The 15769-nt window shown below is 37.7% G+C and overlaps 1 protein-coding gene across 2 annotated transcripts in view; it reads right to left on the reverse strand.

Annotated features, from left to right (window-relative positions):
• Positions 1–15561, reverse strand: part of Rps6ka3 (ribosomal protein S6 kinase A3) — a 109648-nt gene extending 94087 nt beyond the window's left edge. For both annotated transcript variants that reach the window (XM_028772675.1, XM_028772678.1), the window contains exon 1: positions 15164–15561. In XM_028772675.1, the coding sequence (XP_028628508.1) occupies positions 15164–15232 (69 nt within the window). In that variant the 5' untranslated portion in view covers positions 15233–15561. The remainder of the gene's footprint in view (positions 1–15163) is intronic.
• Between the last annotated feature and the right edge of the window lie 208 nt (positions 15562–15769).

A 15769-nucleotide genomic window follows, 5' to 3' on the forward strand; every position in this document is an offset into this window, starting at 1 on the left:
GATCTTCTCCCTCTATTTCTTGGGAGAAGTTGTAGAATTTATGTTGCTTCTTTATTCTTGATGTTCCAAGATTTCTTCTTTTACCATTTTCTTCCTGTTTTGAAGGAACTCCTTTAGCCAATTCTTTGAGGGTCTGATACTGACAAAACCCTTAAGTTATTCTATACCTGAAAATACTATTTTACCCACATTCCTAAAAAATATTCTCACTGGGTTTAGAATTCTAGGGTAACAGTTGTTCGGAGTTTAGAAAATGCTGCACTTTCCTAGAGTCTGATGATAAATCCCTGGCACGTACATCACTCCTATAGGTAGTAGCACAGTTCTCAAAAACTGCTTTAAAGATTTGAATTTTCCCCTTGCTTTTAAATTGCTACAAGTTAGACATGAGACTTACTTACTGAATCAATTTAAATGTACGGTTCAGTAGTGCTATGTGGTATTCATATTGGTGTGCAACCAATCTTGTAAAATTGAAATTCCATCCCCATTTACCAGTTAACTCCTTGTTTATAAAAGTTTGATTCTGATGACTCAGAGAATGGATTACTTTGGGCTTATCTTGTATAAATAAAGACTCTGAGCCGGGCGGTGGTGGTGCACGCCTTTAATCCCAGCACTTGGGAGGCAGAGGCAGGTGGATTTCTGAGTTTGAGGCCAGCCTGATCTACAGAGTGAGTTCCAGGACAGCTACACAGAGAAACCCTGACTCGGAAAAAAAAAAGACTCTGGAATCTGGAGGACTGTCCATTTTGTCTGGAATCTGGAGGACTGTCCGTTTTTTCTGGAATCTGGAGGACTGTCCATTTTGTCTGACTGGGGTAAATTTCAACCGTTAACTTTCTTTAGGTGGCTCTCCTTTCTGGTACTCTGACAACATGAATTTTAAGTCTTTTTTAATGTCCTGTTCATTTCCCCCAGGTTATTTTTTGTTCTTCAGACTGGGTTTTTTTTTTTTGAAGCAGAATCTTGCAATGTACTACTGTAGGCTAGCCTAGAACTCACAGCAATCCTTCTGCCTCAGCCTTTCAAGTGCTGAGATTATAGGTGTATGTCATCACACCCAGTTAGATGAGTTATTTCTCTTGTTCTATCTTCAATATTATGATCTTCCATGATCTCTACTCTTTTATTGATTTTATATTCAGTTTATTTCACCTATATTTTTCCGTTCTAAAATTTCCATTTGGTTCCCTTTTATGTCCCCTGACCAAGAAATTCTAACATCTAAATCATCATTACTGGTATCTGCTGACTTTATATGTTTTTGGTTTTTTTTTAATGGTTCTTGATGCAATTTTTAACTGTATGGCAAGCATTTTAATGGGTTCCTATTTAATGTACTTTGGTAAGTATTCTCTGTTGAGGTGTAGTGTGAGGGCAGGATGAGTATGTATGTTCTCTGGACACTACCAAGACTACTAAGCAATAGTGGAACAATGTCTCAAATGCTTGTTGCAGATGTATTCAACTATATGCTTGGTTTCAGTGGGTGAACCACCAACCTGACTGATGCTGGGGAGAAGGGAGAAGTTCGGTGTGAAGTATCCCTGCTTTATACACTTTAAGTCTTATTTTGGGTTTTTGGTAGAGGCTCAACTTACTGCTGACAATACATTGAGAAGAACACAACTTCCTTTTAAGGGTAGAATAGTGAGAATCCAGCTCCTTAACAATCTGCAAGTCACCCAGCAGAGGGAACCAAAGCACTGCCCATTATTTTTGTAAGACGAGATGGGTAATCAGGATCTAGTTTCCTTAGCTAACACCCATGGGCTGAAAGGGGCAAACCACTGCCACTTGTTTCTTGAAGGGAGAGTAAGATATTCCTATCAGCATTTGGATAGATTAGAACAAGAACTGCCAAGAAACTTTAACCTTACTGACCTACCATTTCCCTGTTTAGTTAAAGAGAACTGAGTTTTCTTTGAGCATCTTTTCTGTGCCTCGTAGTGCATCTTGTCTGTGATATATGGTAATCAGTAAGAAAGGCCACAGACCTCATTACTTGTATTCTTTTAGACTCCAAGGTCCTCAGGCAATCTGCCTTCTTTTTCCACTGTTCTAGTGTTCCTGGTCTTATTTGTTGAGTTTCAGTTGGAAGGGAAATCCTCGGAGCTGTAGGGCTCCTCCATCTTGGCAGAACCAGAGGTTTCTTCCAAGTGATATTTATATTGAAAATGACATTTGTTTTCTAGTTTGCACATCATCATTAAAATTGTACTATGGAAAGTTGTTACATTATAACAGATTATAATTTTCCTCTAAATATCCAATTACATCTGTTTGTATTCCTGGCCAAACTTAGCTTGTTTTAAGCTATTTTGGCTGTCTGTCCAGACAATTAAGTATTTTCAGACTATAACAATCCAAATGAAAGACTTCTACTTAATTCATTATCACCTAGTACTATATTTCACACTAAAAGGAGCCAAGAGGAAAAGAACATTTTAAAACCAATTTACATGGTCTTCTTTTTATTGATCTAAGACATATCTTATTTTTAACTTGCTTACAATATTTCTCTTTTTAAGCAACCTCCTTTTACTGATACCAATACACACACTGTAATACTTATTCCTCTTGAATTATATCAGTTGCTAGCAAGAACTTGAAGGAAAGACGCTAAGTGAGGACAAAGGTAACAGAGATGGATTCTTAAAAAGAATTCATTTAATATGCTGATTTAACTTCAGAGATTTTTTTTAATATTTATCATTCTGATTATCAATGGATTCCTATATTTTGCTTAAGAATCTATTGAGTTTCTAAGACCAAGGGGAGTATTTACCGGCCCCATCCTCAGGTACTGTCTGTAGCTTTCTATAACCAATCTATAGCTCCAAGCTGTGTTCATCAAGAACTCTGCTCCTGCTCAGATAAAGCATATTAGGTAATGAGGCATCCTAAAGCATCTTCATAGGACTTAGGCCTTTATGAATCCAACTGAAAAAACACTGTTCTAGGGTAAGTTTTGTATTTATTATATCTAAAATGAAATTGAGAGCACAAACATATATGGTATTTTCTTTTTCTCTAGGGGAAAAACCACCACAATTTAAACTCCCAAATCAGCAACAAGCACACAAATTAGGACAAAAAGCAAATGGAGCTATTCCTAATATCATTAGTTACTAGGAAAATGCAAATCATACCAATGAGATACTTTAATAAGTACAGACAGTTTCAGTAAAGAAATGTAACACATGTTAGAGAGAATGTGGAAAAATATTACTAAGGACTAAGGACACTGGAAAATGGTGCAAATCAGTTGGAAAATAGTTTGGTAAGTCCTCAAAAAAAGTTAAACAGTTGTAAATCATGTAACTCCACAACTTTACTTCTTGATACATAAGATAACCGAAAACAGACATTCACATAAAACCTTTACTCAAACATTCAAAATATCATTATTAATAATCAAAAAGTAGAAATTTGAAATAAATCAATTTCTATTAGTTGGTGAGTAAACAAAATGTAGTGTACTCACACAATGTGGGGGAAAAATGAGCACTGGTGTATTCTACACAACATGGATGAGCCCTGAAAATATCAAGGTAAGTAAAGACAACAAACACAAAAACCACATATTATAGGATTCCATTAATATGAAATGTCTGGAATAGGTAACTCTAGAAATTAGGTCACTGGTTGCCAGTGAGTGTGGGGAAATGTGACAGTTAATGAATAGGACATTTCTTTTTGGCAATGTTTTGTTATCAGACAGTGAGTGGTAATGGATAAGACAATTATTGTGACTATAGTAAACAAGTCACTGTGTTGGTTAGTTTTTGTCAACTATATATAAACCGAGTCACCTGGGCAGAGGGGACCTCAATTGAGGAGTTGTTTCTATCAGACTGGTCTGTGGGCATGTCTGTGAATGTATTTTCTTGATAAATGACTGATGTGGGAAGGTCCAGTCCACTGTGGGTGGGGCTGCCCTGCAGGTGGTCCTGGGTTGTATAAGCAAACAAGATGAGCAAACCTGGGGAGTGAGTCAGTAAACAGTGTTCCTCTATCATCTCTGCTTCAGTTCTTGCCTGAGTCTATCCAGACTTCTCTCAATGACCAGGACTTCTCTCAATTATCAGGATATGTAAGCTAAAGAAATCCTTTCTTCCCCAAGGTGGTTTTGGCCAATGTCTTATGACAGCAACAGAAAGCAAACTAGGACACATACTTTATAAAGGCCATTTCACTTGTTTAAAGGTCTAATGAAAGAATTAACTTTAATTTTTTCTTATACTACAGCAACATAACTTTTTTTTTTTTCAATTTTTTTTTCAATTTACTTTTAAAGCAGATGCTGCTTCCTGGAACTTTAAAAGAGTATCTAATAAACTTTTTCCCGCTGAATGTAGGAGTCAAATATCAACAGGTAATGATTCACTTAAAAACTGCAACAGGCCACATTTTCTCAAATAGATACCTACCTAGGGGCTTCTGTAAGGAAAGCTGTTAAGGAATTTTTAGATAACCTCCTTCTTCTCCACTTAAATATAATACACTTTGTTTCATTGATAACATAGCTGTTTAGAAATCTCAAAGCATTTTCCCATATAATATGAAATACTTTTACTCTGTACAGTTTAAAAAAGCTGTATATGCAAAGCAGTATTAATTTGTACTGATTTTCCTAAGTACACTATTATTATGTAGTCTCTATTATGAACAACACTCCTAGTTCAAGCCAGGATCATGTCCTCCATTGGGCCCCTCTGTGAGAAGACTTTACATACATGAAAAGGTGCCAGTCTTTCTAGGTCATTAACCTCCTTAGATTCTCACAGATACAGCTACTTATGCAAACCACCTGGATACTTTCTGCAGTGCAGATGATTTCATCTAGATGGAATCACTCATCTGGATGTTCTCAATTCAAGCAGGCAAACTTAGGGGAAAGTCAACACAATTTGCAATCTGTGAGATTTGGGTTTGAAACAGTGCCCCGGTTTACTAGCTGTCCAATCTCATGGGCAGTTTACTTCCCCTGGGCTTCATTTTGCCCAGCTTTTAAGGGAAGAATAATTATATATCTCATTCTAGTTAATATACACTGAGTACTTAATCAAATGGGCACTGAGTAAATTTGAGTGTTCACATTTACGTAGGAGAGAAAGAGTAATGACCTTGACATATTCCACACTATTTGATTATAGGTAATGTTGTTCCAAAGTTGCTTTACCCCAAGGACTGGTTGAATTTTCCAAATTTACAAACTAAAGGCAGGCTGATTTTATTATTCTGACAAAGAGAACAAAGTTAAAATTAACAAAAAGAAGAGAAAATTGGTTGAATTTTTACATAGTGGCTCTTTAAATTTCTCCATTTAAGACAGTTTGGAAATAAATTATTTTTAAATTTTATATGTTGTGTATATAAAAATGAATTTTAGTGAAATGGAATGTTCTGAAAAGTTCTCAGTTTGTGGGTATGTATGTGTGTTTGTATTTGAGGCAGAGTTTCTATGTGTAATCTTGGCTGTCCTTGAACTCACAGAGATCTTCCTGCCTCCACTTTCCTAGTGCTGGGATTAAAGGTATGCACCACAACACCTGGCTAGGTCTATTTTTTTACATAGAGTAGGGCTAAATCGTTCTTAGCTAAATAATTCTATACTAAATTAAAATTTACAAGTTTCTAGTTCCACAAACACTTGAGCCCACTTTCAGTTTTAAGTGGCACAACATTTGAAGTTACCACGCAGCATTTTTTTCATTCAACAAGAATATAATTATGTAGTTTTCTGTATTTCTACTGTTTTGTACTTCTGTCCACGAGCTCAGTCCACAAGAGGAAGCTTATAATTGCAACATTTTGGTAGCTAAATATTCTCATTGCTCCAACAGGAAATGCCACCAGAAGAACTACTGAAGAGCAGAATCATGAGTTGTGAGCATAGATCACTTAAGGAGGCTTAGAAAAAAATCATCAATAAAGGAAATGGTTAGTTGTGAAAAACATGTATCAAATATATTTTTATTTAGAAAAATACCTTAGCCTCTTCATTTCAAAATACTAATATGTAGAAAAATGGAAAACTGGACACTGAACTAGAAAGAAAAGGGGGTTTTATTTGTACAAATCCTAGAACCTATGAGTGCACTGGTCTCTATAGTAGACAATAAACACAGGGGACTATTCTAACTAAAAATTCAGGGCTGGGATGTATCTTAGTGATAGGGCAATTTCCTAGCATATGTGTTCCATTCCCAACTTGTTCTTCAGTCACAGAAGACTGTATTTCATGTGCATATCAACCCACCATTAGTACTGCATTTAACAGTGCTTAACTACAAGATTTAACCTTATAAAATAATTTATTCTTATTGAAATGGGGTGGGGAAGGTTGCAAGTGTATGTAAATGCTCACAGAAGCCAGAAGAGGGCGACAGATACCCTGGAGTTGGAGTTACAGGTGGTTGTTAAATTCCCCAAGGGACATAGGTACTAGATACTAAAGTCCAGTACTCTGGAAGAGCAGCAGGCACTCTTAACAGCACAGCCATGTCCCTTTCAGTTTATAAAAAGTAATTTATTTGTGTGTGTCTCTTTGTGTACAATGTGTATGTGTGTATGTACAATGTGTAAAAAGAGCGGGTATGTATGGGCCAAAGTGTGTACATGGAGATCAGAGGACAATCTCTGAAGGTCCTTCCCTTCTACCTTATTTGAGACCAGCTCTGTGTTGTTTTTCCTCTGCATAAGCCAGGCCATCTGGTCCTTGAGTTTCAGGGGATTCTCCCTATCTCTGCCTTCCATCTCTCAGTAGCATTGTTAGAATTATAAATGCTTATGCTACAAATCTGTCTTTTGTATGGGTTCTGCAAATTCAAACTCAGGTCTTCATGTTCTATGGCAACTGCTTTTATCTGTTTTTGTCTGCAGTTGAGATGAAGTCTCCTATAGCCCAGGCTGACCTCAAACTTGATATATATAGGTCAGAATGCCCTTGAACTTCTCATGCTTAGGCCTCCACCTGCCATGCACTAGTGTTACAAGAATGTACCACTATGCCCAGCTAACTTCTTTTTAAAAGTAAATCTTCATTACCTTACAGTGTTTTCAATATAAAAAAAGTCACCTCTGTTAGCAAATGAGTAGAAATACATAACATTTTTATTGTGAGGATCTTACTGTAAGTTTTATAAGATTTCTAGAACAAAGATTTCTTTCTAATCACTGCATGTACAATGCAGTTCAATTTATTAGTGCCAAAATGGTCTTTTGCTTTAAGCTATCATTTGATACCTGCTTCTAACACATATCTTATGACTGAACTAAAGTTTCCTATATCAAGATTTGTGAACCAAAGGATTACAGCTAAGTGCACAGAAATCTAGATGACCAGGTCAGATTTAAAGATCTTGACATTATGGCATACCAAAACATAAATTATCATTTACTATTAGGTAATATATCCAGTAAATACTCAATCCTCTATGTATGCCTACACCAACCCTCAGCTGGTATATGTTCCCAGATAACTATGACTTATCTAAAGATGATGGCAAGTTGCATTATCAAAAGATGAATACCCCTGGTCTACATGATGGGCAGAGCCTAACAAAAGACTGAAGATGTCCTTTTACATTATTTGGTGAATTTAAAAAAGGAAGTCAAAATGTCCCTATGTTAAAAATGGCTCCATCTAAATATTATTAACCTTAATTTTCTACCTTCTTGTAGTTAGCTGCAAGCTAGAAGCAGTTAATTTTTAAAAGGAGAATGTGAGGTGGCAGGGAGATTGACAGAATAAAATGGCATATGATAAACAAAACACACTTCAGAAAAAAAAAGTTGAGCATGGTGGTATGCATTTATAATCTAAGCACTTGGAAAGCTGCGGCAAGAGGAGCAGCAGTTCTAGGCCAGCCTAGTCACACACAGCAAGTTTGAGGCCAGCCTGGACTATATTGAGACCTTATCTGAAAAACAAAAATGAAAAAAAAATCAAAAATTATAACTACCTGACAAAAGTAGGAAGTTAATATATGGGGTTATTTAGTAAAGGTTTGATATTAAAGAACTATATGATGAATGATTATAAAAAGTTGAATTTTTTTTTGTTTTTTGGTTTTTCGAGACAGGGTTTCTCTGTATAGCCCTGGCTGTCCTGGAACTCACTCTGTAGACCAGGCTGGCCTTGAACTCAGAAATCCGCCTGCCTCTGTCTCCCAAGTGCTGGGATTAAAGGCAGTGCACCATTTTAATTACATTGTTTTAAACATTTATTGATTTGCTGGGAACGAGAAAGGAAACACAAGCATGTCATAGTGTATGTACATGTGCCATAGCACACATGTGTGTGGAGATCAGAGGACAATTTATGTCAGTTGGTTGTACCTTTCTGCAATGTGGGTCCCAGGATAGAATTCAGGTCATCAGGCTTGGTGAGTAAGCATCTTTACCCACTGAGATATCTTGTTGGCCTTAGGTTATATTTAAATTTTAGTTCACCATTGAGTTGGAAATTTATTGTACAACTTAGATTTTAATTAAAAACGAAATGAAATTTTTGTTGACAAAGCCAAAAGCTTCAGAACAGTCAATTAAAATTAGGAGTTCTTTTCTGGGCAATACTGAATCAAGTTACAAGCTAGTGTTTGAGATTCCAATAGGTGGTTCATGAAAACAGGGTTCTGCCATTAAGTCACTAATACTGCTTTTGTTTTGTTCAAATACTGTTGTTTGTTTTATAAAGACAGGGCCTCACTATATACCCTTGACTCCTATACTATTTTTTTTGTCTTTTTTTTTTGTAGTTTCACTGTGTACATCATCTTAGAAGTTCTGATAAATTATGCAATAAAGATATTCCACATTTTTACAATTACTAATATAATGTGCTTTTATTTGGGCGAGAGGGGTTGATTGCTGGGTCATCTATCCTTTAATAACAACTCTAGAACTTTTGGACATTTTTAAAATAGTGTCTCTCTAAAGTCTTCTCTGTAAAGTACTCTATAGTATTCAAAGTTTTAAAAATATCAACACCACACAACAGACAAAATCCAAAGGATTACATTTCTAGACAGGAAATCCCATTTATTCATGGCCTATTCAATAACCAAAATAAATGTACTTACAGTAATGGGGAGGTATGTTATATTAATTTCCCTAAAAGTAAAATGAACAAGAACCAATTACCCCTAAATTATGAAGAGATATATATACCTTGTTTTGTTATACTTTTAAAAATTAAAATTGTGTCTGTTGATGCTATATATCAACAGACTTTAGCCATTTCTGTACAGGTGATCCTGTATTTCACTGATCTTAAGACACCATCATGTGTAAAGTGCATTATCATTTTATATATCTCTAAGGAAAAAAAACTAGCATGCTAATTCATGACATACCTTCTGATTAGAATAATTTAAAGATGTGAACACACTTAAAAATATCCTTTTCCTAATATGTTCCTCATGATACTCTTTGTTGGTTTTTATCCTTTAAAGATAATATTTGGCAAGAACAATACGAAAAGAACAAGTCTGAAGAAATTTGTTTATCTTACCCTTAAATTCAGATATTACAATGATTCTGTTTTAAAGAAGCAAAAAATAATAATTTTACCTGTTTAACTTAAATCTGGAAAAAAATATCCAAGACAGTTCTTTGAGTGAGATATTTATAAATATTATTTAATAAATATAAATCATAGATTACACAATTATTTTATATGCATTATAATTTCATTTAATTCTTATCACAACTCTAAAGTCAGTATTTTTATACTTAATTTGAACATTGAAGAATAGACACAGTAAATAACCTTGATGTGGTTAGAAAGTTAAGAGGCAAGGCCAAGACTCAAAACACAGGTCTTTATAGCTCCAAAGTTTTTTGTTTTGTTTTTTTAACATTTTGTCATGAAGCAAATGATGTGACAAAGTTCCTTCTAAATTTCAAGGCGAGAAAGCTAAAATTCATAACTGCCAATAATAACTAGTGAATTCACTTAAATAAATCAAATATCCTAAATGATCATTACATGCTACATGAGCATATTTTCTTCTGAACTTGTTTTGTAATATGTGTATTGTGTATTTTTTTGTTGAATGTGCTTATTTTGTTGAATTTTGACATATTTTACTTAGCAAGTATTGTTCATATTTTCCCTTTGTATTTATGCTTTTTGGCATTAAACTGGTAAATCAGACTATTTAACAGCTGATCTGTGTTTTAGGTTCATGAGACAAGTCACTGTATTAAATCTAAACAACACACTGGTGGGAACAAGGATGTATTAATACTAGATATTAAAATGTAGTCACTTATTTTTCCCATGATTCAGAGATTGGGATTTACACACACACACACATACACACACACACACATACACACACACCTCTCTACTTTAAAGCTTAAAAATTTATTTTTCATTTAAACATATTAACAATTGAACACTATTATACTTAGGCATCATTAGAGACACAACTAAATCTTATTACCCTTTATTACAATCTGCACCACTGGGCCTAAAGCATCCAATCTGCGATGAGTGAATTAGGTCACTCTGATGATCTTCATCATTTACCTGCCTGTCCTTGCACATGTTCTCAAACATGAAGAGTAGAGCAAATCTTGTTAATTGTGACAGTAGCATGAAGTGTTTACTAGATGATAATTAAGGGAAAACTTTACAAACAATTCTGCAATTCAGTATTCTAGATAAATAATTTGCTACACCCCTGTTTATTTAAACAACTTATCAAGTCAAGTCCTTAGGTTCAGGACTACCATCTAAATGTCATTTTTCTTATGTAAAATCAGGATATATTTACTGTGATTTCCAGAAATGTAATAAAAGACCAAGTGTGCCTATACTTGCTTCTTTGAATAAACACTTTAACCCCTTTATCTTAAAGTTCAAAGTAACATGGGAAGTTTCACATTTTGGATACTCTACTAATATAGGATCTGGCTGCTAAATAAAGCAGGTTTCTAGATTTTCAAAAACTGCTGTCCTATATCAGAATCACTGAAAACGATGAAGTATTTATTCAGTAATGTGTCACAGTTAACATGAAATAGTACCTGTCTTTGCCTTAGATCTTCACTTGGGTAAAATTAAAAAACAAAACCAACAACCCTGCAATGTGGTGAAAATGAAACAGGAAGCAGAAAAGAACCTAATAAAACACGTGTTCAAAGTCAATCGTCATAGATAAATAAAACATTTTCCCAATAGATGAAACTTAAGAATACTATATAATACATATTAGAAACAGTGTAGAAACTCTATGCTATATTGCACTAAGGATTACTGTATAATTTTTTGAGGTTAAAATGGTTCCATGTTCACTAAAGATGATCTACAATACAAAGTTCTTGTTTTCTGCTAATATAGTAGTTTTCAGTGCCTGCTAGGTACTTGTTATTTAAAGGAAGTCAGATGGCTATTTCTATGCAACACACTGTACAAAAAATTGTTTATATTATATACAATACATTGCACTGTGACCATTTTTAAAAAGCAAAAATATCCTTCATTTTATGACTTTGTACACTGTTTCTATGTAGATTAGCATTTATCCAAATTCCACTGCAATTAAGGAAAACCACATACTTTAAGTTAGGCTTGTCATCTTGTGACATTTGTCGCTGGCAGCAGTGGCAATGGATTTGTAGAAGAACCATAATTCCTTGATATCTACCTCCTAAATAGTCAAGTATCAAAAAAAGGTACCTGTAACTTTTTAGTAATCCATTAAAATTTTCCGAAGTCATTTAATTATCTGGGAAGTGATTTTGATTTTTTTAAACTTCTAATAACCCTCACTTTGCTTACACAGTACTTCATTATCCTAAATTTGCCTTAACCATTTGGCCTAGTTCTAGCCTATCATGCTATGACCCATGTTTGAGTTCAACCACAAGGTTTTTTTTTGTTGTGAACACCATGAGACTTATGTGTGGTCTTAAAGCAGGAAGGCTGGTGTGAAGGAATAAGAAACTATGTTTTTAGAGGCACTCAGGTCTTCTAAAATTGTTCATATTTCAATGAGGAATTAAAATGATAAGAACAGAGATAAGAGTCATAAGCACCCTATTCCCTACCTTCACGATTCATTTAGCAGACATTTATTGAGTTCATAATATGTATGTGCCAGGCATTGTGTTAACTGCTGAGGATTCAGAGAAATAGTGTTCATTTTCAAGAGCTCAGGCTAACTAGCAATGAGATCATAAATGCAATCCTATATAGACCAACCCTAAAATCTTTTAGCATGGAAAGAAAATTTCTGATGCATTTGCTCAAGTAAATATTTCTTTAGAAACCCTGATGTTTCTCTGGTAAAATACAATTATTCCCTGATGTGAATATACTGATAAGGAGATGGCATAATAATGGCTATCAATATTAGACCTCTTTATGAAAACTCTCAACTCTTCTCTCTTTGGTTTCAGTATTGGAAAATCATACTAGAAGTAATTTATTTGAAATACCTTAACAACAAAAGGAAACAGTGTCTAAAGGCAATTTGTTGAATTCTACTTTTAATAAATCTAAGCAACTCCTGACTCTGACATACCTTATTGCCAGAATAGTAAGACAACTTTAAGAAACTAAAATTTGTGGAATCTTATCAGGCTTTGGAAAACATGACACTGATACACACATGTGTGTGTATACACACATACTATATATATACATATATGTGTATATATATCATACATCAATATATATTAAGGCATTGCCAAATCAGATAATGTATTTACTTATAAAAACTACCTGATCTCTAACTATTAGCATGTCTACACTTTGACTCTTTCCACAAATGATCTGAATAACCTATCCTACCATAAAGCAAAACATACAATTTGTATCTACCTGGCTTCAAATTATGGCCCTGCCATTTACTATTTATAATCTTTGTGTTTTTTACAACTGAATTTAGTTTCCTAATCTGTAACAATGAGGACCACAATCCTCCCTGCTGGGTTACAAGGAGGATAAAATGAAACAGCATCTTTAACATAGGACTTTTGGATATAGCAGATGCTAAATAAGTAAGCTTGTACTTTATCTAAATGCATACTATACAGAATAAAGGATAAAGTAGAATTTTAAATGATTTCTCCCTGCATGCCAAGAAAAACATATGGATTAACAATTAAACAACCAAAGGAATAAACTATTCAAAGGCAATTTGTTGGGGTATAGCTTTAATAAATCATTTTCATATATCAGTGGATTCATTTTGAATCATAATTATTATTGTGTATATTTAAAAAGCAGACTCATAGTTAGGCATGAAGGCACATGCCTTTAATCCCAGTTCTTGGGAGGCAGAGGCAGGTGGATCTCTGTGAGAGCAAGGCCAGCCTAGTCTACACAGTGAGTTCCAGAAGAGCCTGGGCTGTTGCAAAAAAAAAAAAAACTAAGGAAAAAAACTAAAATAAAAAGCAGTTTATAAACAAATACAATTTCTTTGACAGGTTTAGCAATTTTAACCACCTTTATAGCTGTATTTTTAAATGCATGTTTTAAGGAAAAAAATGAAGAGGCTCCCTTGTTATACTGTTTTTCCACACTACCCATTCAAATGATGGTTAAGCATTCTAAGTTTAACTTTATTAGTAAAGATTTATAGTATCATATTGGCTCTGAATTCAAATAGAATTCTTGTATTCTGCTAGTCTTAAAAATACAATTTCCTTTTTTACACCAGCCTTTCCTTAAAAAACAAAGTAACATATACCTATGTCTTTGCTATTTTAGAACAGCATTATCCAGTAGTAAATTATTAAGCATGGACTTAAGAGCTTTATTACAACTCTTCCTGCATTTAAGAACAAGTAAATATTTTTATATGGTAGTGGAGGTGACTGAGGAGAAAAATTTGAAAAACGATCTGAATGGATTCCCCCCACCCCCCACCACCCCCTTCCCGGAGAATGTCAGTGTCCCGCATCTCACACCAAACTGAGCCCGAGTTTTACTGACGTAACCAGTAACCCTACCCACCTCTCACACTGCGGAGGCTGATGGGGGCAGTGGCTGCCGCCAAGTACACCACTCATCAGAGCCTGCCCCATTCCACCCCCGCGTTTCAGTCATGCTTTCCAGAAATGGGGTCACTCGCTCAGTAACTATTACACACACCCAGCCTATCATTCTGTAATCCCCTAAAGTCCGCTTCGAGGATAGAAGGCACCGAAAAGTCAAGAAAGAAGAATCACAGACGCGCCACCATCAGGAACTGATTTTCCACTCTGGAGACGGAGCGCTGATACCCTGGAATGGATCTTGTCTGCATTATTTTCTTAGCTCTCCAGTTGATTCTGGGACAGGGGCGGCTGCAAAAAGCTCGGTGCTGGGATGTGTCCGCGGGAATTCTGTTTTGCCTTGTTTGGGTATACTGTTTGGGTTTCTGACACTGGGGTGGGTATCTCAGGGACGATCATCAGATCCCGGGAGAGGAAAATCAGATAGCCCTTTTACGTCGTCCGCTGATCTCCTTGAATTTCACCCGCTCACCACCATGGACAGGAGGAAGCAAAAGTTATACTCGGGGTCTTCCAACTCAATGACCTCAAAACCTGGGAGTAGGGGACCTAGGGCGGTCCGTTTTTCTTTTGCAGCAGCAGAGAGCGCTGCGGCAGACTGACCTGGGGGGGGGTCCCTCAGTCCTGTACCCCTTACTCAAAACCCTCACGGCTCGCCGCCACCCTGCTCGCTCTGTGTGCGCCCGTCTCTCTGCAGCAACCCCCTCCCGCGGCCAGACTCAAGTCTTTGGCTCCCGGTGAACCGAACCCAAAGTCGCTAAGATTCCCGAGAAGCCCCTAGAGCAGGCAGGGCCAAACTTCCCAACTCCCCGTCGCCGGCTCCTGCTTCGCCTCCTGCTTTCCCCCACGCAAAGTTGATTAAAACAGGCTCTTTGCAAAGCCTCTCAGCGCCCACTCCAAACCTTCCACGCGCCGCCACACCGGCAGCCTCCCCCCAACCCCCAAAGCAGGGAGAGGTGAGGGTGCGGGAAGGAGGAATAGACAAGATCGGCAAAGCCCAACGACCCAAAGCAGAATCCCGCACCGGGCACAAGATGCAAACTGGAGAAGGTGGTCTAAGGGGCAGCTCCGAGGAAGAGAGCGAGCGCCGGCGGGGGCGTGGGGAAGGGGTGCGCCTGCCCTGCCGCACGGCTGCACTCACCTCAGCGCTGTCGGAAGGGCTCTCCACAGCCATCTTCTGCCACGGGTCCGCCAGCTGCGCCAGCGGCATCTTCCCCCCTCCCCGGCCCGCCGCCGCCTTCACCGCCTCCTCCCTCCCCACCCGCCCCACAGCCGGCCCGGCTCCTCCGCCACTCGAGCCCAAGGCAGAGTCGAGAAGCAGCAGCAGGGCAGCCGTGCGGCTCCCGAGAGCAAGCTCGACGCCAACACTGACCACCTGAACGCCCAGCGCCTGGCCACAGCCGCCCGCACTCCGAGCGAGAGCCTTGCGCCGCCGCCAGGCACCAGGGCTCGCCCCTTTCTTCCTCTCCTCCTTCCGCCGCCCGGACTACGGCTCCGCCCCCCACCTCCCCTCCCCGCCGGTTCCCGCGCCCGATCCCAGCAGAACAGCGACGGCCGCGCGCTCCCCACTTCCGCTCACAACATGGCGTCTAAGCGATACCTGTCTCTCAGAGCGAGGCTGGGCGGCCGCCACCACCACCGCGCGCACCCAGGGGCGGGGTTAGTGCCGAACACGCCCCCTGGCCGCCCCGCTCGGTTCCGCCCCTTTCCCACCCCCACCCCTTCCTCCTCCTCCTCCTCCTCCTCC

Source organism: Grammomys surdaster, unplaced genomic scaffold (genome assembly GCF_004785775.1).
Source record: "Grammomys surdaster isolate TR1022 unplaced genomic scaffold, NIH_TR_1.0 217, whole genome shotgun sequence".
Taxonomy (NCBI): Eukaryota; Metazoa; Chordata; class Mammalia; order Rodentia; family Muridae; genus Grammomys; species Grammomys surdaster.